The sequence below is a fragment of the Miniopterus schreibersii genome, assembly GCF_964146895.1.
Source record: "Miniopterus schreibersii genome assembly, chromosome: 4".
Taxonomy (NCBI): Eukaryota; Metazoa; Chordata; class Mammalia; order Chiroptera; family Miniopteridae; genus Miniopterus; species Miniopterus schreibersii.
In genome coordinates, this window is record NC_138105.1 from 96,379,613 (window position 1) to 96,403,695 (window position 24,083).

The 24,083-nt window shown below is 52.4% G+C and overlaps 1 protein-coding gene across 2 annotated transcripts in view; it reads right to left on the reverse strand.

Moving 5' to 3' along the window:
• Nucleotides 1–24,083, reverse strand: part of STK10 (serine/threonine kinase 10) — an 85,935-nt gene that overhangs the window by 13,284 nt on the left and 48,568 nt on the right. The window contains exons 8-14 of one of the 2 annotated variants that reach the window (XM_081136657.1): nt 16,386–16,520; nt 14,208–14,753; nt 11,885–12,015; nt 7,427–7,550; nt 6,796–6,975; nt 3,338–3,430; nt 876–1,005 (exon numbers count right to left, since the gene is read on the reverse strand). In XM_081136657.1, coding sequence (XP_080992783.1) covers nt 876–1,005; nt 3,338–3,430; nt 6,796–6,975; nt 7,427–7,550; nt 11,885–12,015; nt 14,208–14,753; nt 16,386–16,520 — 1,339 coding nt within the window. Of the gene's footprint in view, nt 1–875; nt 1,006–3,337; nt 3,431–6,795; nt 6,976–7,426; nt 7,551–11,884; nt 12,016–14,207; nt 14,754–16,376; nt 16,521–24,083 lie in introns of both variants that reach the window. The other variant, XM_081136656.1, reaches the window with a different exon arrangement.

Consider the following 24,083-nt stretch of genomic DNA (forward strand, 5'->3'; position numbering starts at 1 on the left):
AGGCTGGAACCCAGCTCCATTACTGATATGTTGGAGGGGTAAAAAGACCTCCCCAGGCTTCAGCTTCCACTTCTGCCAAATGGGCACAACCATACCATGGAGGGAGAATTGCCCTTCAGAGCTCTCTAAACCAGAGACTCCCCATCTGGGCTCCCCAGGGAGCTGAATGACATCAGCCCGGCATGTGCACACCATCTCTGATCCCCTTCTTCCCCAGGTGTTCCCCCTGCCTCATCCCTCTGGGTGGTGGCCCACACTGTTGTCCCTAGAAGGTCTCATGCTGTAAGGGACTCACCAGCATGCAAACCTATCAAAACACCAGTGCACCAGAGTAAAGAGCTCAGCTTCAAGGTGAGATCTGCATTCAAGGCCAACCCTACCCCTCATTAACTGCGTTACCTCGGCCAAAGAACAGTTACTCGCTAATTCAGCCTTAGTTTCCCCATCTGAGAGGAATAGTTGGGAGAGCAGTGGGACCTGCCTTGCATGCCTTATAGGGGGAAGGTGAGGATTCGGTGAGATTAACATATGAAAATGGCCTGGAAGAGCAGTCACTCAGTAGAGGACAGCTGTTATAAAAGGCTCCAATGCTGTCCACACCCCCTGCCACCCCCTTAACCCAGCTCACTTACAGTTTCCACCCGTTCTGCATCACCTCCTTGTTTCCCCCTTGACATCTGGAATAACGTCAGTGTAGATAACTGGTATCGCTGCCTGGCTACTGACTTCAGTGGGGATTTTCCTCACGTTTTACCACAAAGGATGATGGTTAGTTTTAGGATGGAGAAGGCCCAGCAGCTCTTTCTTGCCCAAGCCTGGGATGGCCACTGACAGACTCTGGGCCAGTGTGGCCCCGCCCGCTCCTGGGCACCCACCTCGAAGGAGCTCCTGCTTCCTAGTGAGGCACTCGCGCTCCTTGTCACAGATCTCCCGCCTGTTGTCAGCCGTGATCCTCTTCATCGCCAGCTCCAGGTCCTCCTTCTGCTTGGCTAGGAAGTCTCGGTCCTGGGGGGAGCAGGGAGGATAGACCTCTACTCAGTGCTGGCTTTGGTGTCTCAGCTTTTCTTATTACAAAATAAAAGTAATTGTGACCCCAAAGAAAACTTAGAGAATGTACAGAAGGGAAATGAGACTTAGAGACAGAGCAACCAATAGTGATATGTGGGCTTTGTATGGACCTTGGTTCAAACAACAAACAAAAATAAAAATATTTATGAGACAACTGGAAATGTGAATAATGATTTGACTGCAAATGATGTTATTAAGAAACTATTGTGAAATATTTAAATTTTGGGGTGTTTATGGTATTGTGTTTATTTATTTAGAGATACATGAAATTTGTACACCCGTGTTTATAGCAGTATTATTCATAATAGCCATGGGATGGAAACAACTCAAGTGTACTAAGACAGATGAATAGATAAACAAAATGTGGTCCATCCATACAATGGATTATTCAGCCTTAAAAAGAAAGGAAATTCTGATACATGCTACCACATAAATGAATCTTGAGGATGTTACGTTTAAGTGAAATAAGCCAGGCACAAGAAAACAAGTACTGTATGATTCCGCTTATATGAGGTCAAATTTGTAGATAGAAGGTAGAATGGTGGGTGCCAGGGACTGTGGAGAGGAGGAATGAGAAATTAGTGTTTAATACATATAGAGTTTTGGTTTTACAAGATGACAAGAGTTCTGCAGATGGATGGTGGTGATGATTGTACAACAGTATGAATGTGCTTAATGCCACTGAACTGTGCACTTGAAAACGGTTATGATGACAATTTTATATTTCTGTTTTACCACAGTTTTTAAAAATTACTTAAAAGACCTTTGTATTACTGTATCAAATGCGTTTTAGTGGCTGAAACTATTTTATGGTAAGGCTATACCCTAAATTATTTACCCAGTATACAACAGGTTGTTTCCAGGTTTCCCTATTTTAGATCATGCCACTCTTCACACTCTGGTAGCTAACTGTCCATGAGCCTCTGTGATGATTAATCCTCAGGATTAGTCTCTAGAAGCAGAAAATCCAGGCCAAAAGATGTGCCTAGCATGTGGTAGCATGTATCAGAATTTCCTTCCTTTTTAAGGCTGAATAATCCATTGTATTGATGGACCACATTTTGAGGCTCTTGATATAACTGCCAGATTGCCCTCCCAAAGAAAGGGTCAATATTCTGTCTCTTTGTGGGGATTCGGGCGTCTCTCTCCCACCCTCCCCAGCCCTGCATTTCTTCTAATCATAGCATCAAGGGACAGGTTGTGGCAAAGTGTGACGGTGTCCTGGAGAAAACATGAATTCTGGAGTCAGACTAAGTTTGGGCCTCAGCCCCCACTGTTAATTCTGCAGTGTAACCTCTCTGAGCTGTAATTCCCTCCTCTGCAAAGAGGACGATGAATGCTAAACCAGGTCATATACAAAGCATTTGTAAATGTTGACTCTAAATTTCTCCGCATTTGGGGCAGAGGAAGCAGATTGTGCAGACTCGACAGTGGCAGAAAATGAGAGCGTTCCAGCAGGGATGGAAAGAGGCTGGTGAGGCTGGGGAAACAGGACTGAGTCGGGGGAGAGGCTGGCAGGGGCCAGCCCTGCAGGGTCTCGTAAGCAAATAAGGAGGCTGATCTTAACTTATGGACAAAGGGGGGGCCACTGAAGGTTCTCAAGGCACAGGGCTGTGGGTGGAGGGTGTTAGGATCACACTTGCTGGTGACAGAACTGCAGAGGAACAAGAGAGGAAGCAGGAAGACTGGCTGAGAGGAGGCTGTAGTAGTTCAGGCAAAAGATGACAGTGGCTAACGGATCACAGAGATGTGGACAAGTTGATGGATCTAGAGAGAGTTTGGAGATTTTTTTTAAAACCATGCTTCAGGAGGTGATGAAGGACTGGAAGGCAAGGAGGTGTCGGGAATGACAAGGTTTCTGGCCTGACAACCGGCTGCAGAATGGTGCCCCTTCAAAACACGAGAACAGGACCAGGTCTGGGAGATCATGGTTGGATGTCTTTTAGACTCCAAAAGATGTCAGGTGGACAGATGAATGTGCTGGGTTGGTCACGATGTGACATACAAATGACCCTAAAACAAAGGCTTTGGGAGAGGTGTCCAGAGATGGGAGAGCTCACTTCCAGCAGGAGTGAGGGCAATCAAGGAAGGCTGCATGGGAGAGGTGATAACGGATGACAAGAGGATAGGCTGGATTTAGGTACTGAAAATAGAAAGGTGTTCAAGGGGTAGGGCATGGACACAGAGAGGGGACCCGGTCACCATTCAGGGTCTCAAACCTGGGATTCCCGAGCCCCTCTAACTCCCCGAGTGAGGAGCAAAGACTCACAAGATGCTGCTTTTTTTGTGCATGCTCCTCCAACTTCTGCTTCATGCTCTCCTTCCGCTGCTGCCTGGGGAGCTTCTCCACCTCGTTCTTGACCTGCAGAGAGTGGCTGGGTCAGGACACCACCTCACACCCTCTAACTCCAAGGCCAGGGACATCGAAGATGAGGCACTGGCCCCCAACTCCACTCTCCACCAAGCCACTCTGACAGGTGGCACCTGCTGGCCCACTGACTGCCGACTCAGTTTCGAGACTCCCCCGAGGCTGACAGGTACTGTTTCTGCTGCTTGGTACCCAGCCCCCTTCTTCTGATAACAGCAACTCAGTTTTTTTTAGGGCGGCATTTCTTAACCCCTTCTTCATTCTTGTCCCCTCAGAAGCCCTTTAGGCATCTTTTTCCTAATCATCCACCCCCAAAATATTAATCTGTCAACCTGTTAAGCCATTATAATATCTAAGGGGATTTTAACTGTGGTATCACCCGGCAGAGATGCATGCTTCAGGCACCCTCCGCAGTTCCTGAGCTGCAGGTGGGGCCGACGCACCAACCCCAGCTGGCTCTAGGCTGCGTATCCCACCCAGGCTGTCAGTCAGCATGTTCCACGCCCTGGCCTTGAGGGCCGGTGCAGGGAACATGTGACCCTCACTGGGCCAGTGAGAGTTTCAAGGTGTTTGCGGGGACTCTCAGGGAAAAGCTGCGCTCTGGCCCTGGGACCGCTAAGCTGGGAGGATGGGGGCCAAGGTGGGCCACCCTGGAGGGGTCTGCCTGAGAAAATTAACAGGGAATCAGCGCCAACTGTATGCTGTCCGCAAACCAACATCAAATATGTAGGCAGATTAAATTAAAAGTATGGGAGCCCGGCCGGGCGTGGCTCAGCCGTTGAGCGTCGACCTGGGATCCAGGCGATTGGGGTTCGGTTCCCAGTCAGGGCACATGCCCGGGTTGCGGGCTGCAGCTGACCGATGACTCTCTCATCATTGATGTTTCTATCTCTCTCCCTCTCCTTTCCTCTCTCTGAAATCAATATATATTTTAAAAAAAGGATGGGAAAAGATAGTCTGTTAAAGCACTAATCAGTAGGAAGTAGGGACTGGCTATCAGTCACAGTAGACATCAGAACATGGAGAATTACCAGCAGTAAAGAGGGACATTACATAATGAATAAAGCATAGGTCAGTTCACTAGAAAGATAGGAGAATATTAAATAACAGAAGAACTTCAAAAACATGAAACAGAAACGGACAAACTGCAAGAGAAATAGATAAATCCCCAGTTACAGCTGGAGACAGTAACACTCCTTCCTCAGTAGCCAACAGAAAGATGGATGGAGAACGCGTAAGGCTACACTCACGCACAGAAGGCTCGAGAAGACGCGAACAACACTGTCAGTCGGCTGGACCTACTGGACATTTACAGAGCACTCGCCAAACAGAACATACATCTTTCGCAAGTGCACGTGGAATATTCATTGACATAAGACCACATCCTGGGCCACAAAACAAATCCAAATAAATTTTTTAAAATTGAAATCTTAAAAAATATGTTATTTGATCATAATGAAATTAAACTAGAAGTCGACAGAAGAAAGATGAAAATCTAAAAACATTTCAAAATTAAACTTCGAAGCAAACTTTGAAATAACCCACAGATCAAAGAGGAACTTGCAAAGGAATTAGATGATAATCCGAATTGAATAAAAATGAAGATACCGCACATCAGAACGTGTGGAACGAAGCGAAAGCACTGCTTAGAGAGACACGCTCAATCAGAGGTGCACATCAGAAAAGAGTCTCAAATCAGTGAACTAAACTTCAGCATTAAGAAGCTATAGGAAGAAGAGGAATTTAAACCCCAACCAGATATAAAAGCAGAAATCTATAACACTGAAAACAGAAAATTAATGAAACCAAAAGCTGGTTCTTTGAAAAAGTCAATAAAACGAATAAACCTTTAGCCAGATTGACAGAGAAGAGGGAGGAGGGAGAGAAGACGGTGAAGGGAGAAGAGACTAGGATACAAATGACCGGTATAGGGATAAAAGCACATCCCTACAGACCCCACAGTTATTAAAAGGATACTAAGGGGATACTATGATTAGCTTTGTGCCAATAAATGGAACCGCTTAGGTGAAACAAATTCCTTGAAAGAAGCTACCAAAGCTTTCACTAAAACCAAGCCTGTGTCCCCAGCACTGGAGCTGGGGATGTGCTTAGCCTCAGCTTCTCCCTCCACCCCTCTATCCAGGGTAAGGAGAGTGAGGTACTCGCCTCAGGCACCGAAAGGAATGCCAGAAACCTCCGTAGGCAAGATAAATGACATTGTAAAGACTCAACATTTTCGTGCCAAAAAATCATGAAAATATCACAGTTTTAAATACAGACAGGATCCAGCCCTACACTTGTAGGACTCGGCCTCACTGCCTCACCTCAATCCAGGCCCTGTCGGGTCCTGTTTTTATTTTAAATAGCCGATATTCTGTTCATCATGAATATGTTGCACGAATTTTTATTTTGAAACATTGAATTAGAATATTATTCATCTTGACTAGTGAGTTTTTTGGCACCCCCTTAAATTTTGTGCCCAAGGCAAGTACCTCACTTGTCTCACCCCAACCCAAGCCCTGTTCCCACAGGCCCCTTGGTGACACCGAATGCCAAGCCCATCACAGTCAAGTCTGGGAGCTGGGCTCTGAGGCCCCTGCACCGTGGACCACCCCTAGAGGCTATTCACCCACCGCTCCTTCTAGAGACTGGGATTGGCCTGGATTGGTATGACTGCCTTCAGGGCTTCCGCGTGTCTCCCTCCGCCCTCCTGAGAGTCTAGGAAAGCACTTGTGTCCCAGCCTCCTTGTGTCTGGCTCCCCCAGGGAGGTGTGGGCTGTTCTTTGGGACCCAGATGTCCTTGCACAGGGCAGCTTTTAGCTATGCATCCTCCCTCCCCTTGTCTCAGGACCATCTCCCTCTTGGCTACCTCCCCCTTCCAGCTGGATGGGAGAAAGGGGGAAGGTTGCATGGGTCGAAACTCAGGGACTGCTGTTCTGGGAGAAGAGAGGGTCGGGCATAGAGGACGTGTGTTTGCCCACCCAGCACCCACTCCCCCTTCTGGTGACAGCATCTCAAATTCCCTTGTGCGCCATCCTTCCTTCCCCCCCCCCGCTTGCTTTCAGCTGGGGTTGCGAGGCTGGAGGGTGTACAGGAAGCTGCCTGAGACCACATGGCGAGGGCCTGCCTGGGAGCCAAGTCAGCACAGAGGAAAGCAGAGCCCGGTGACGGAGGAGTGGCGCCTAATGGTGCAGCTGCAGCACGTGGATCCAGACATACTGGACGTGAGCTTTTCAGGTAAACGAGCTCCCGAAACTCCCTCTGTTGCTGAGGCGTGGGTGAACTGGGGTTTCCATCCCTTGCAGCCAAGAAGTCCTAGTACTCCTAGACCACCCTGCCGCCGCCCAACATACACTCACCTCCTTCTTCATCAGCTTGAGCTGCTCCTGGAACTTGGTGTAGTCCCTCTCCTGCTCCAGGCGGATCCGCTTGGCCTCCTCCCGGCGGCGCACAGCATGGTCTTGCTCCATCTTCTCCACTTGCTGCTTTTGCTGACGCTCCAGGTTCTCCAGCTCTGTGTCAAAGAACTTCTTCTTGGCCTGGAAGGAGCAGAAAGAGGAATTCAGCAAAATCACTTTATAAGTCACTAGGAGGGAGATGGGGAGAGCCCAGAGCTTGTCCTCAAACCTGAGCTTAAATCCTAGCTCTATCCCCTCTTTACTGTGTGACCTGAGATAAGTCACTTAACTTCTGAGTCTCTTTCCTTGTGTGCAAAAGGGAGACCAGACCATCTACCTTTCAAGGTTCTAGCATGGTGCTCAACACAGGTTAATTTCCCTCTATAGAGATGCCCCTGTGTGACTCAGAGGAGCACTGTGACCTTCATGTAATTCTGTGTTTACAAGTCAATGCCTAATGAGATCGGGAAACCAGAGGAACCGGGCAGTTGTGAGTTACTCCACTGTGCAATCACCCCCACCCTGCAGCTTCTGCTTAAAGAAAACACAGAGGCAAGAAGCCCTATCGGGACCCATCTTTCCTCGCACTCACGTTGACTTCTTGTTCAAAACGTTTATGCATCTGCTCCAGCTGCAGCTCATGCTTCCTGCTCAGCTGGTTCTGGTTCCGATGCTCTTCTTTCTGGAGCAGCCGAAGCTCTCGGAGTTCCTGGCGCCTGAAGGGTTAAAAGGTGTGGACACTTCAGTCAGAAAGTGGCCTCAGAGGTCACATAACACATAGCCAGGGACACTGAAAGCTGGAGCATGGAGCAGCATCACATTAGTCTAGGGCAGAGACAGGACTAGAACTCAGGCTTCGTTTGAAATTTACGGGCAGACAAAACATTCATAATCTTAATATGTAAAGAATACTTACAAATCAATAAAACAGGGATATCCTAATTTTAAAAAGTGACACAGAAAAGCACAGACATGAAACAAAAGACAAGAAATTTACAGCCTGTATGAATATAAAATGTAAATTTTTTAAAATACTATTCTGATTAAACAGGTGGGATTATAGGGGAAATTGATATTTTCATAGCCTGCTGAAGTATAAATTTTTACAACATTCCAGAGGACAATTCGGCAATAAGTTTATGCCCTTTGAGATAATAGTTCCACTGTGGCTACTGATTCTAAAGCAGCATTCACAGATGCACAACAAAACTGAACAAGGATATTAGTAACAATGCTATTTATAATGGTACAAAACTGCAACCAACTTGCCCAGTTGGGCGTGGCTCAGCGGTTGAGCATCGACCTAGGATCCAGGAGATCGGGGTTCAATTCCGGGTCAGGGCACGTGCCAGGGTTGCGGGCTCAATCCCCTGACAGGGGCGTGCAGGAGGCAGCTGATCAATGACTCTCTCATCATTGATGTTTCCGTCTCTCTCTCCCTCCCTCTTCCTCTCTCTGAAATCAATAAAGGTATATTTTTTTAAAAAAACAACTTAACCATCAATATAGGTCTAATTAAATTAAAATATATCCATCTGATGCAATTAAAAATCAAGTTTTAGAAAATATTTAACTACATGGAAAAACATCTATTAAAAATGCAACAGTTTTTTATGACAGGTATGGAATTATCTCTAAGTTCACAGATGGCAACCTACCATCTGGGTGGAAAGGACACAAAGGCAGTGTTTGTGTGTGTTTACTTTCCTATTTAAACACTATTTCTGGAAGGATTACATCAAAAAATAGTAATACAGGGAGGGGACTGGGTGCCTGGCCGAAAAGTGAATGAGGGAGATTTTTCAGTATACTCTTTTCTTTTTGAGTTTTCAACCATGATATCATATTACCTACTCAGAATGTAAATACAATAAAAACTTGACCTAAACCACATAATATACCTTCATTCTGTAACCTGTATATTGTCGGTGTGTGTACTCACAGAAAATATTGGCAGGATGAACCCCAAAAAGTTAACTGTGGCTCTTTCTGAGCAAGTCCATTAAAAACTGGTATGTGTCACATAATCAAAAAAGAAAAAATTAAAATGATGCGGAAAGAACTTGGGCCTTCTGACTGAATCAAGGGCTCCCTGGCAGCCTGCGTCCTATTGTCACCCAGGGTCTGCAGTCTGCACCACAGTGTCCCCACTTCCTCGCAGCTCTGAGAGGGTAGAGCTGCTCAGGGAACTGCCCACCAACAGCTACAGGAGGTAGAGGGACAGTGTTTGAATCTTAGCTCTGCCGACATTGCAGCTGGGTGCCCTCAGCCTCACTCGATCTTGGCAAGTTCTTGTTCCTGCATCTGTAAAATGGGGCAGATAATCTCTACCTCTCAGGTTCTTGGAGGGTTAAATGAGATGATACCTGCAGTTCCTGCCGGGCAGGCAGCAAACACTCCCTAATTGTTACCTTCTCGGGTAACAATAAGGAAGCAGAGCCAAAGACTGCGCAGTCTCTGGGAAGAGCAGAGACACTCTGTACAGCCAGGTAAAGGAGCTTCCATCTGTGCCTCTGCTCTCTGGGAAGTGACAAAGCAGGAGGCGACTTTGAGAGTGTTCACAAAGGAATGGAAATCTAGACTCAAGAGAAACAGGCTTACAGAACAACTGACCAAAAGACAAAGGACTACAGAAAGGGGTGAGCAGCCAGGAGCAGCCAGGTTCTCACATTACCTCGCAGCCCTCCCGCGCTCCCAGGGAAGGCGAGCAGACGGGCAGGGTCGTAGGAAGGAAGAACCAGCACTAGCAGTTTCAGGGGAAGAGAGAGAACCCTGACCTAGAGCCTCAATCTGGGAGAGGGACTATTCAGTCACATGGTTCTAACGCCTGCCTGTGACCCAGGCGCGACAAGGGCTGCAGGCCAGCTGGGGAATGACCAGCACCTTCCGAACCCCAGCAGCCTGGCGGCCTGGCCGGGCTTACGGGACACTCAGACCTCAGGACCACGGCAGGCAAACAAGCAAGCCTTGTTCCCCGTGAGCACCTCTCCTCCACCTCGGCCAAGTCCCCCCCTGCAGGCCTGAGCAGCACACAGCTCCTCTGTTCAGGAGGCCAAAGGGCATCATTTCTAGGGGGAGGGGGGAGTCTGGAATTTCAACCCCAGGAATGTGAACTGCCCAGAGGGGAGATGGAAAGCCAGCCCTTGAGGTCTGAAGCTTGAGGAGTGCAAGTCACCTCCCAGGTGACCAAACAGAAGGTGGTGTCATCTGCTGACAGAAACCTTTCCCTACCCACTGGCCCAGCCCACACAGATGACACCACCGTGTGTGTGTGTCTGTGTGTGTCCACAGAAACGCCCCCAGTGAAAAGTCTGCCTCCCGTCTCCTGCTTCCTAGAGGGAACAGTGACTCAAGGAATCCCAAACTGCTTCTATACGACTTTGGGATGTTTGTGCTTTTAAAAAATATAAATGTGTTCGATGTTCTAGAAATATTCTCTAAGCCAAAAATGAATTTACCCTGCTAAGGCCTGGCCCCCAGTGAGCTCCGGGGCTCCAAGGCCGCCTGCCTGCTAAGCCCCCACCCCCACCCCCAGCAGCCCCCAGGACGCTGCGCGACCAGCAGAAGCCTGACTGAGTCTTCCTCAGACAGGCCTGGTTACAACCTCAGCTCGACCCCTTCTCACCGGGGTGACCGGGTCAGTGACTGACCTGCCAAGGAAGGCTCCTCATTCACAAAACAGTGAAAATAGGTCTCCCTGAGGAGGACTGTTCAGGGGCCTGAGCACCTTAAAAGTGCAAAGACGGCTCCTAGCAGATAGCTTCGCCTCACACCCTCCTCCCCACAGCGGTCCCAATCACTTTCATGGGTTTTGCTCCAAAATTACATGAAGTCTGCCGGCCTCTTCCCGGCCACTGTCCTGGGTGGGTCTCTTCTACAGGCCAGATGACACAGCAGCCAGAGCCATCTTTCAAAAGGGGCGTTAGAGCTGGTCACTCTCCAGCTGTTTCACTCCAGCTGGGGTAAAATCCACACTCTTCCACCCTGACCCACAGGCCCTGAGGACTCTGCGGACCACACCCCAGCCCTGTCCTCTCAGTTCCCTGAAAGAGCTGAGCGGTTACTCCTCAGGCCTCAGCCTCGCAGTGCCCTCTGCTGCCCAGCTGCTGGTGGCCAGCTCCTCTCAGGCTTCAGGGGGTTCCCTCGGAGCAGCCTCTCCCAGCCCAGACTCTCGCTATCGTATCATCCATTACTTCCTTCACATGTACAACTGGGAATCATCTTGTGTGCTGGGTGTTGGCCCATTAGGTTAAGTTCTACAAAGCCAACAGCCTCAACTATCTGGGTAACCACCACGTCCCCCAACCTGGTGGGTGGGTAGATACATAGATGGGTGAGTGGATGGATGATGGATGGGTAAGTGGATGGGTGAGTGGGTGGGTGAGTGGATGGATGGATGATGGATGGGTAAGTGGATGGGTGAGTGGGTGGGTGGATGGGATGGATGATGGATGGATAGGTGATGGATGGATAGATGAGTGGGTGGGTGAGTGGATGGATGGATAGATGGATGATGGATGGGTAAGTGGATGAGTGAATGGATGGATGGATGGATGGATGGGTAAGTGGACGGGTGAGTGGGTGAGTACATGGATGGAGGATGGATGGGAGGATGGAGGATGGAAGGAGGATGGATGGGTGAGAATGGGTGAGGATGGATGGATGGATGGATGGTTGAGGATGGATGGATGGATAGATGGGTGAGGATGGGTGAGGATGGATGGCTGGCTGGCTGGCTGGCTGGATGGATGGATGGGTGAGGATGGATGGATGGATTGAGGATGGATGGATGGATGGAGGATGGATGGGAGGATGGAGGATAGAAGGAGGATGGATGGGTGAGAATGGGTGAGGATGGATGGATGGATGGGTGAGTGGATAGGTAGGTTGGGAGTGCAGAATTTCAAGCAAACCCAATTTCCTTTTGTCTCCTTGATCCATCACTTCTTGCTGTAGACCGATGGCTCTCTCACCAAAAAGATCTGTCCCATGCTGGTCGTGTGTGTCCCCCCGCCCAGTGAGAGCCATCGGCGACCCTTCCCAAGCTTGCCTGAGGAATCTCATCTCCTCATCCTTCTTCTCGTCTTCGCTGATGATCTTGGAGGTGGTGATGCTGACCTCTACACCATCCACCACAAACTTGCGGGTCCTCTTGAGGGTTTTCTTGTGCAGCCTTGAGTCCTGCCAGGGAGAATCAGGCAGAGCTCAGCCTTTCAGCAAGAACCCATGGGTGACGGCTATGGCCCGCAGCCCCACGCCCAAGGAGGACCTGGCTGTCCGCTGTCCCCTTGCTTCAAGCTTCTCAGCCTGGGGGTGAGTGTCTGAGCGCACCCCCTTGCCTCTCCCTGATCTGGGCCTCCAGACGCTACCCCGTGTCCCCCACCTTGCTGCCAGCGCTCCCTCTCACACGCAGCATTTCTAATTCTCTGCCGCCTGCCGGCTGTGTGGCCCTGGGCAAACCCCTCGTCCCGTCTGAGCCTCGGCTTCCCCATCTTGTGAGAGGAGGGGAAAGCAGCGCTTGCCTCCGGGGTGGTTACGAAGGTTCAGCGAGAAAATGCGGGAATGGCGCGCAGCGCCCGGCTCCTGGCGACTGTCCACGGCTTGGTATTTGTTCCTGACAGTTCTTACTGAAGCCACAGCCATGTCCACAGCAGACAGCCCAGGACACCCCATTCATAACTGACCTGGCAGCCACAGCTGACCGCACCTGAACTCCACCAGAGGCCACACCCGTCTGGAGGCACCAGGAGCCTATTCAGCCTTTATCTGTTCCTGTGAATAGCCCTGCATTCCACAAGCTTACGGAGTACTGCCGGCCTCCGGAGCTGTTCAAATACCCTTCTCCCCGACTCGGCCGAGGGCCTGCGGGCCTGCACCGGAGTGGGCAAGGTATCTCCCCCTCTAACCGCTCAACTGGCTTTCGAGCCCTCGCTGGTGCAGCCCAGCCTGTCTTTCCAACACGGCCCGGGGGGGGCTGCCTTTCCAACACGGCCCAGGCGGGGGGGGGGGGGTTTGGCGGGGGTAGTTCCAGCCAGTAAGTCCCTGTGCCCTCAAAGTCTGCTCTGACCCCCACCTCCTGCTCAGGCGGGACCCAGGGGCTCAACACCATCGGCCCTGAACAGGGACACCCGACTCATCTCCCTACAGTGTCCAGCTTGTGTGCCCTAGGCCTCAAGTCCAGATGGTCACAGGGCCGCCCGTCTCGGAGGTAAGTCGTGCCCGGGGTGCTGAGGCAACCAGCGGACTCTTATCGGAACAGCAGTGTCCCGACTCCCTGCCAGCCAGCCAGCAGCAGCAATGTTCTCGGCACCCTTGAGAGGAGGCGGGGACACCCTGCTCTTGGTAGATTGGATTTTTTCTTTTATTACTTTTTTTCACTCTTTTGGTGTCTTTTTAAGATGAGAACAGACAAGATGCCTGTCCTAGGATGGGCGCCGAGGCTAATTATACATAAAAGTTGCTATCTGTACTTGTCCCGGTGGCCTGTTAAAGCTGCACTTTCTTCCTGTCCCCAAGGCTAATGTGCTAGCCAGCTGCTGCTGTCCCTTCCAGTTAGCAAGTATTTTTGAGTTTCTACTGTGTGTTTTTCACCAAGTAAATGATGACAAGAAAAACCAGAAAGATACAGTAACTTCCCTAAACTTCGCCTTGGTTGGGGGTGGGACCCTCAGTGTGGCCCAAATAAATGACCAATGGTGATGGCAAGAACATCCCGAGATTTGTCAGAGCAGTCCAGGGACGGGGTAAGCCCCCTCCAGACACCTGAGGAGGCGGCCAGGGCCCCAACTGGGAAGGCAGAATGGCACGCAGGGCTCACAGCCAGAGTGTGGGGTCTGACCAGTGCCCCCCTTCCCACCTAAGCCTCCATTTGCTCATCTGCACCTTGATGAAAGGGCCTCCTGCTTCTTTCCTTTTTAAAGCACTTTGCAGTGCCAGGCCCTCAGTCACAGAGGCTAGTGTCATTCACAACGTCCCCTTCTTCTAGAAAGGCCACTGAGCCAGGAGATACCTTGAGCCCACTCCCTTTAAATGATTCCATCAGTCACCAGCTGGGCCACACAGCTGACCTTCAAATAAGACAATTTCCACTTGTATAATCCTCTCTCCCAAATTTCACCAGGGCCTTTAACCAAACCCAATTTAAATGGAACCCCAAACTGAAAATGAAACCCAAACAGACTGTTTGATATGACTAAGTCCCAGGTGAACTCAGGTATTTGGAAGATTAAACTGAGTTGAACTAAAAGCCCTTTAAAGAAAGAGCAATCCTGTGAGCCAATCAGAAACGAAAGGCAGCCATCTACCACTTGCAAAAACCCAAACCGAGCAGAGAAACATGCTGCTCCCAGCCTGTGCGCAAGACGGGGCGTTACCTGGAGGGACAGAGAGCCCGTCTCTCTGTTCAGGGACAGGTCGGCGGACAGGGAGGTGCTGTAGTCCATGCTCTCAGAGGTGGACAGGCTGACACAGTCCGAGTCCCTCTTGGAAGGGCGAGGGGACGCTGGGGCAGGGAGCTCCAGGCTGCCGTTGGCCAGCTTCTCACCGCCCAAGGTCTCCAGGGCGCTGCTGATGGGACGGCTCTGACTTGTCTTTTGGGACCGCTTGGCTGCTGGACTGAGGTCCCCAGCCTGGTCAGCGGCTTGCTTCTCCTCAGATACCTGAATTCTGGCACCCATTGACACGGGCCGGGACTTCCGGAGAGGCACAGGCACAGCCAGGCCATTCTCACCTCCAGGGGCCACACCTGGAGGGCCGGTGGTTTGGAGAGATCTTTCCCCAGATGGCTGGCTGGGCTCATCCTCACTGTCCTGAGGCGGGCTGGGTGGCACTGCAGTGACAGATGGTTCCTTGAGAAGCTTGTCGGCATCAAGGCTCACCTGACTCGCCTCGGAAGAGTCGGGAGTGTGGTTTCCCAGAGGCTAGAGGAAAAGGAAAGGTGGTCAAGGCCGTGCCGCTGTTTGTGCGAGGTAGCAGCCAGATGCAGTGGGGCTGAAACATCAGACACCAACAAGCTGCAGGGGGCAGGGGGTAGGGAAGTAGAGCAGGCATCTCTCTCCAGCAAGCCACAGTGGGGCTGAAAAATCAGATGCCAACAGGCTGCACTGGGCTGGGGCCAGGGAAGGAGAGCAGGCATCTCTCTCCAGCAAGCCACAGTCCTCACCACTCCCTATTGCCTAACCAGCAATAAAACTGCTGCTTGTTCGAGGAATAGAAGTCTCTGGACTGTCTTTCATCTCAGCTTAGTTTAATGCCTGTTATTCCTGGGAATGCAGGCCACTGTGGCCAGCTGGACAGCTCCTGCATGTCTGAAAGGGGCAGTGGCTACTTGGCTCCAGCCAATTGTGACAATGTGGGAAAATGCGTCCCCTATGGCCAGACCTTCCGAATTTTTCAGGACAAGCTAGAATCTGGATTTTTGCGTGACACCTCCTGATTTTTAGATGGCAACTAAGTTTTTTTAAAAGTTGCATGAAACCCAAAATAAACTTATTCAGGGACTAGATTCCTCCTACCAGCCACTGACTTCTTAAAGTTTTGTTTTTAGAGCTTTGGGGGGGTGAAAAGTATTGGAAATGTTGCTATAATGAAACAGAGCACCCATTTATCTGGATAAAACCTAAATGTCGAGCCTAATGAATAAAGTGAGCACCCACATAGCCTCTCCAGGTCAGGAGTGGACCAGTGCCCTGCCCCAGAGAAGCCTGCCTGTGTCCATTCCTCCGCTTGACACAATCATCGTCCTAATGATCTCTATGTGCTATCGGCTAGTTTGCCTGTTTTAAAACTTGATATTGATGGACTCACACTGTAAGCATTCCCTTGGGTCCTGACAGCTGCTGGTTTTTGACCTTGGATATGGAAGCTTCCAGAAGTAACTCTAATCCACCTTCTATTCAACACCCAGAGCTAAGGTTCATACACTCAGTTCTGATCCTGTCATCCCACACCAACACCCAGCCCCTGCCCCACTAGGTCCACGGCACCATCTGGACAGCAAATGTCCCCACCCGGGAGAGGCCCTTCCCAGCCAACGAGACCAGCAATCCAAAAGCAGCAGCGCAGACAGGATCCAGCCCACAGACATATTTCACTTGGCTCAAATGGTTTTAAATGTTTAAAAATTAGCTTTCACTTAAATTTAAACTCAGCCAAGTGCTGAAGCTGCAGATGGGTTACGGATGCGCGTTCCCCTGGGCACTCAGCAGCCGGGCGGAGTCTGGGGCGCCGGAGCCCCTCCCTGCTCCTCACCTGCATTCATCCCACAGGGCGCTCCGAATGCGAAAGGCTGGGGAGCAAAGAGCCAGCTACCAGCTTTTAAAATCTGGAAGATCTCATGTGAAAATCTAGGTTCCTGGTTCCCTGAAAACTTACAGGATCCAGCCAACACGCCCTGGCCCGTGTGCCATCTTACATAACCCGTGGCATGGGAGCCTGTGACCTCTAAGCTGGGGGTCACACAGAAAGAAATCCTTCCTGCTGTCCTGCCCCCACAGGAGCCAAGGCCCGCAGGGGTCCCGTCCCTCCCCAGCACCCATTCTTACGGGCCTTACAGAGGCGGCGTCCACGGAGTCCTCCTCTTCCCCCTCATCCCGGCCGTCTTCAATCTCCTCCATCACCTCGGCCTTGGCCTCAGCCACCAGCTCCCGCAGGGCCTTGTTACTGGTGACGCTGCTGACGAAGGGATGCTGAGGGGGACAAGACACCTGGGTTACAGCCACTTCGGGCTGGGGGGAGGGGGGCAGGCAAAGGCTGGGGTGGCACGGACTTGGTAGGGGAGGCCCAGAGGCAGCTCAGAAAGCCCTGTGTGTGACAGAACTTTCTGCCACTCGCCAGCTGCGTGACACCGAGCGTGTCACTTTCCCTCTCTGAGTTGCAGGCGCCTCACCTCCAAAGTAGAGACAATGATGCCAAACCCACAGGGAGGTTGTGATGATTAAAAAGATAATGCCCGGGTGGCCGGCGTGGCTCAGCGGTTGAGCATCGCCCTAGGATCGGGGAGACCGCGGTTCGATTCCCGGTCAGGGCACATGCCCAGGTTGCGGGCTCCATCCCCAGCGGGGGGCGTGCAGGAGGCAGCCGATCAATGACTCTCTCTCCTTGATGCTTCTATCTCTCTCTCTCTCTCTCTCTCTCTCTCTCCCTTCCTCTCTCTGAAATCAATAAAGATAGATTTAAAAAATAAAAAAAAGACAATGCCCGCAGAGGTGCTCAGCCCGGAGCAGGAGCGAAAGCAGCTGGGGGCAGCCTGTCTGCATCTTGCACGCTCTCCTTTAAAGAGACACGAAGTTCGCAAGTCATTAAGCTCAGGGACCTCTCCCGTGTTTTTCGTATGTGTAAGACCCAGCACTCACGACAGAGCCCTCCCGTGCCCCGGAAAAGGTCCCCGTCCCCAGCAGTCAGCCCCAGCCCGGCTGCCCGGCTGCCCGGCTGCCCGGCTCGGAGGCGAGGCCGCCCGCTCCGCCCTGGAGCTTCGCGGGGAGCAGCGCCGCACAGCGTGTCCCCTGCGGCTGAAGGGGACCCTTTCCTACCCCTGCGCAGCGTTTCCTGCATGAAGGTCAGCCTGTCCGTCCCCTCCGCTGCAGACGGGCACGTGTGCCGTTTCCTGTTCTGGGTGACTGTGACTAAAGCTGCCGAGAACACGCTCGTACATGTCTCCGGTGGACGTGTGTGTGTGCAAAGGCGTGAGGCGGCGTGGTGTGCGCGCCCCTCCGAGGCGCTTTCAGAAATGTCACGTCCTTCACGGGCCTTGCAAAACGCCAAAGCTGCTAGGGCCTCAGCAGATGGCAAGTCAGCATGGACGCGTCCCAGGTGGAAGTCTGTCCTTGGGGACCCTCCCCCAGCACGGGGTGTGGGCGGGGCTGGCGACTTCTCAGGTCACCGCTCACCAGGGCGGCGAAGAAGGAGTGCTGGGGTGGGGGCTGTCGTTACTGGAATTTGCTCATTGAAACTTACAGGAAGGCTCTGATAAAATTCGCTGTTTTTACTGTCAGAAAATTTGTCAGCAGAGGAACAGTGTGAAGATTGCAGGGAAGTATGCAAATGACTAAAGAAAATGAATTTTACAGCACCCTGGAGACACATCCGCAACTGACAGGTCCACTAAAATCATTTTCATCTGTTGGATCGTCTCAATCATTTCCTTTGGGGGTGGCCTCGAGGCAACACCCTGTTCAACTCCGTCACCTTCCTTTGTCCATCTGACAACAACAGGCCTCACTCCATTTAAAGAGCCCTGTCACTCAGATGACTTTCTCTAGTTACTCCAAACTAGTAAAGATTTAAAGAATCTCATTTCTTTTTTCCCTTCCCATGTCCCCATTTGTTCATTGGTTCGCTTGGCAACCACATGGTGGGCAGCAATGTGCCAGGTGCTGAAATAAGGTGAACCAGAAGACAGGCAAGGTCCCGGCCCGCGGCGACTGGCAGCTGAGTGAGAGATGACAGGTATGTAACCAAATGACAAACGGGATCACTGCAGATCCGGTAGCAGGACAGCAGGAGGCTGGAACACCTGGCCTGGCCTGGGCAGTGGAGGCAACTTAGGTGTGTGGTCACAGGGCCTCCTTGAGGAAGTGACATTTGAGCTGAGACCTGAGGGATGTGAAGGGGCCAGCCAGGGAGAGATCTGGGCAGAGGGAACAGCAGTGCAAAGGTCCTGAGACAGGACTGAGCTTGGCGTGCTGGAGGCCCGCCTAGAGAGCAGGGCCCCTTGGCCTTGGTGAGAAGCTGAGACTTTAATTCTCAGAAGCCACTGGAGGGCTGCAGCAGAGCAGTGATATTAAAGATGTCAGGTAAAGTGATATTAAAAGTGTCATTTAAAGGTGTCAGTGTGGCTGCTGAGCGGTTCTTGAAAGGAACCGTGAATAAGGGTTTACTAATCATGGGAGGCCGGGGGGAACAGCAGTTAGGAGCCAGACTGCCTGGGATAAAATCCTGCTTCCACCACCAACTCGGGCAAGTTACTCACCTCTCTGAGCCTCAGTTTGCTCACCTATACAGTGGGAATAAGAGTATGGTTGCTCTGAGCATTATAGTAAGTGCTCTAACTATGAGAGCGGTCGTCATCATCACCATCATCACTGTCACCGTCACCTCCACCACTACCATCGTCACCGTCACCTCCACCACTACCATCGTCACCGTCACCTCCACCACTACCATCGTCACCGTCACCATCACCTCCATCACTACCATCGTCACCGTCACCTCCACCACTACCATCGTCACCGTCACCTCCATCACTACCATCGTCACTGTCACCATCACCCCCATCACTACCATCGTCACCGTCACCATCACCTCCATCACTTCCATCATCGTCACCGTCACCTCCATCACTACCATCGTCACTGTCACCATCACCCCCATCACTACCATCGTCACTCACCATCACCCCCATCACTACCATCGTCACTGTCACCATCACTACCATCGTCACTGTCACCATCACCCCCATCACTACCATCGTCACTCACCATCACCCCCATCACTACCATCGTCACTGTCACCATCACCCCCATCACTACCATCGTCACCGTCACCCCCATCACTACCATCGTCACCGTCACCTCCATCACTACCATCATCACTCACCATCACCCCCATCACTACCATCGTCACCGTCACCATCACCCCCATCACTACCATCGTCACTGTCACCATCACCCCCATCACTACCATCGTCACTGTCACCATCACCCCCATCACTACCATCGTCACTGTCACCATCACCCCCATCACTACCATCGTCACCGTCACCCCCATCACTACCATCGTCACCGTCACCTCCATCACTACCATCATCACTCACCATCACCCCCATCACTACCATCGTCACCGTCACCATCACCCCCATCACTACCATCGTCACTGTCACCATCACCCCCATCACTACCATCGTCACTGTCACCATCACCCCCATCACTACCATCGTCACTGTCACCATCACCCCCATCACTACCATCGTCACTCACCATCACCCCCATCACTAACATCGTCACCGTCACCATCACCCCCATCACTACCATCGTCACTGTCACCGTCACCCCCATCACTACCATCGTCACCATCACCTCCATCACTTCCATCATCGTCACCACCACCAGCTAGCAGGGACAGCGGCGCCATCACAGAGAAGCCCTTAAGTCACCAGTTTGTACTCCCCAGCATTCCTGTCCCCTCCCCACAGGGCGTAGCTTTTTGGAACAGGGCGAGAACCAGCTCCCAAAGGTTCCCAAGCCTCACATTACACAACCTCAGACGTGTGAACTGGAGCAAGAAGCCACGAGACACTGCTCTGCAGTGACCAACGCAGATGTGGCAGAAATAAACTCTGCAGGCACAGACTTCTGGAAATACCAGGTTTTCATCAGGGCACCACATGTTGACCAAATGAGTGGCGCTCAGCACAGCCAGGAAGGAGCCTCGACTTCCCGAGGAGGGCCCATCTGCTCCGCTGCCTCCCCTGACCCCAGGGTCCTCAGGAAGCAGAGGGGACGCGTGGGGAGGAAAGCCTTTGATGGAGGGCAGGTGAGCTCCTGGAATCCCGGGCAAGCCGGGCCGGCAGGCAGGTGGCGCAGGCTGGGAGGGGTGGGCCGTCTTAGGCCCAGGACACTGTTTTGTCAAAGATCCAGGACACAAAGCACAGGCCACCTCCCCCTCCCCATCTGCTCTACCATCTCCAGGGGTGTGTTTAGAAGAGGCATTTCCCCAAACCCCAAACTGCCAAGGCCTGTTAGAGAGACAGAGCCCTGCAGGTGGGCACTGCCCGGGCGGCAGACACATTTTGCACCTGCATCAGGACAGACTGATCTGGCCACATGGGTCCCCGGAAAGTGCTTGGCACCCCCACAGAAGGCCCGGTTCCGAGGGGAACCCAGGCGCCTGCTCCTTCAGAAAGAAGAGCAGCTGCTCCGTGTCATCTCTGCAAGGAGCCCCAAGATGCCACGCAGCTCACCAGCTGGCACCCGCCCTCCGGGCAGGACCTCTCCGGCCATCTCCACAGACATCCCTTCCAAGGACTTGAGCCTGTTTCCTCTGTGTGCTCAGAAGCCACCAGCCAGGGAGTCCAACACGCCAACACTAGCTTTAGAAAATACCTCCAGGGGTCCAGCTTCCCTGGGTCAGCATCTTCCCTTCAGTCCTCCCTCCGCCCTGCTAACCTCGCTCCTCTCTCCCTCTCTTTCATTTCTTCTTTCTCTCCTTCCTTCATTTGGAGGCAGCTTCTCAGAGTGTCAGGCTTGGAACCAGACGACCAGGATCAGAATCCCAGCTCTGTCACTTGCAAGCTGTATGACCTTGGACAGGCTACCCAACTTCTCTGTGCTTCGGTCGTATGTTTCATGGAGATCTGAACAGTGCCTACCTCATAGGACTGTTATGACGGTTAAATTAGTTAACATTAAACATTTAGAAGAGCACCCGGCATGGAAAAAGGGTTGCCTAACAGCGTAAGTAAAAATAAGTACAGTGGTCCCTCGGTTTTCTAATGCAATCCGTTCCGGGAGACGGTTCGAGTTCTGAAACATTGGAAAACCGAGGGATCCACAGCCAACAGCTGGGCCTCAGGATCTCGCCCTCAGCGGAAACTGCGTGGCATGTTCGACTTCCGAGGCGTGTTTGAAAACCGAAGCATTTCCTTCTGGGTTTATGGCGTCTGTAACCCGAAATGTTCGTCAACAGAGATGTTCGAAAACCGAGGTACCACTGTTAGTGTGTTAAACAAATACTACTGAGGCCCCCTCTCCATCCAGGAACTGTCTGGATGCTTGGGAGCTGACAAGCTAGTCAGAGCAATCAAGAATAAACTTCATAAACTAGTAAGTTACATACCACCCACCATGCTACATGCTACATGCCATGGAAAAATTCAAAGTAGGGCAGGAAAAGGAGACTTAAGAAGTGGGAGGTAGGGGGAACAGCAAGTCTGCCGTTTTAAATCGGTGGCTGGGGGAGGCCTCACCGAGAAGCTGACATTTGCACAATGACTGATCAAGAGAGGGAGTCAGCCGTGAGGTGTCTGGGGGAAGAGCACTGCAGGCAGCGCGGAGAGCCAGTGCAAAGGCCCTGAGGCAGGGTATGTCCCATGTGTCTGAAGAACAGCAAGGAGGCCAGGGTGGCTGGTGCAGAGTGAGGGGGCAAGAGGTAGAGAGCAGGTCTAAGGGGTCAAGGTGGGGTGGGCAGATCACACAGCACCTTGCAGGTCGCAGTTTACAGACTTTCCTCTGAGCGGGATGGGAGCCACTAAAGGGCTTTGGACCAGGGAGGGGCAGGAGCTGACTTGGGTTTGGAAGCCTCCCTCTGGCTGCCGTGGGAGTCACTGCATGTCACGAGGTCGTCCAGGTGAGTGCAGACAGATCAGAGCAAACAAGAGGAGCAGGTGGAGGGGACTGAGGCGTGACCAGCGAGAAGGAAGGGAACCGAGACAACGCGGGGACTGGGAGGTCAAGTGCTGACAGCGAGCAGGACCAGAGTCAACCGCGTAGGCTGATGCTGCTGGGCCCAGTGACAAGAGCACTGAGGCCTGAGCTGACCATGGAAGGCACTGGTGACCTTGACAAGGACACTGACAGAGTGGGTGGGTTTAAGAACAAATCCAGCAAGTGTAGGCTGAGCACCTGGTGTGTGGCAGCCGCTGTGCTAACACGGTGTCTCCAGAATCCCCTTCACTCACAATTCTGTGACATGAGCACTGTCCACACCCCACAGACAAGGAAACTGAGGCACAGAGCAGGATTCAGGGCAGGCAAGCCTGCTGCAGAGCCTGGGTTACCACGCGTGACATGACATCGAGGAGGATCTGCGCAAGTCAGTGAATGAGCCACAAACCAAAGAGGGCAAAGTGTGTCGGCTTGAGGCAGAATGTGGGGAACGATGAGGGGCTGGGAGGAACCTTCCAGAAGCAGGCAGAAACGGGGCTGAGGTAGGGGCATGCCCAGCTCTGCAGGGGGTGCCAGGAAGCCAAGATCTGGAGCTACTTCTGTCTCTCCAAGCCAGGTGACATCAGCAAGCCTGCTCTAAACCTCGGGGTCCTCACCCAGGGGGTGGGGAACTGCTCCCCCCTCCCTCCCAGAGACGAGAGGCGCTCCCGAAAAGACCATGGCGGCCTAAGCTCCCAACAGCGTCTTACTGTCTCGAAGGAAGGCCCCTTTCCTCTGCGACCCTTTCTGTCTCACACTGGAGTCCTCCGGCAGGACACTTTTCCAACTATGGAACGGAAATTCCTGGTTCAGGTCAGGGCTCTGGGGCTGCCATGTGGGGACAGAGGACAGCTGTCTCTTCCCGGTGGAATGTCCTGGAGGCCGGATGTAACGGGCCAGGAGGTGCCTGCTTACAGGAAACAATTGGGCTCCAGCAGCCCGGAGCTTCTGGTCTGACAGTGACAGCAGGCCCACCCCACCCCCACCTCTTGCTGCCCCACCAAACACCGAAGTATCCGGAAAATGAGGCCTCGGGTCCTCCAGACAGTTGCTTCCAACCAAATGCACCGCAGAAATCTACAAGGAACAATTGTGACCCCCCTAGACACAGACCCTCGTTGTCTTTCCTTTTTTTTAATAATTCCATTCAACGCATCAAGCGCTCACTGAGCACAGTGCTTCACAGTTAAGCTAAGCTGTTTCTAGGATCTTCTCGCTTAATCTCACAACCGCTCTGTAAAGAGGACTTTGCTATAACCCCCGTTTCATGGCGAGAACCAAGTTAGAGAGGTTAAGCCACCCGCCCAGGGTCTCACAGCCAGTAAGTGGCAGAGCTGGGGTGTGAACCCAGGACTTTCCCACCCCAGTCCACACACTCGGTCACGGTGCTGCACACCCAGGGGGTGGACATTTCAGACGTGTCCCAGCTCGTCTCTGGGGGAGCTGAGTGCATCCGTGAGACTCTGAAAGCCTGAGCCGGGCTTCTCCCTGGTGCCTTTTTCTCGGCGGCGAGCACGATACGCTGAGTCCTGCGTGTCCTCTTTGGGAACCATCTACTCTGGGGGCGGACACGCCGCACCACTCCGACCCCCCTCCAATCCCCCTGCCCTCACCCCGGCTCCCATGCCCGGGCCACTTGTGCTCACGTCCCAGACCTTGGCCTCCCTCTGGCCTGGCTGCCTCGCCTCCCCTGGGTGTCTGCTCACACAGAAAGCCCTCTGTGCTCCCTTCAGGAGAGCAACCCCTCCCGGCCGCCACCCGCCTGCGCTCTTTTCTCCAAAGCCCCCCCCCCCCCCCACGCGCACGCGTATCTGCTCAGCCGCCTGTGAG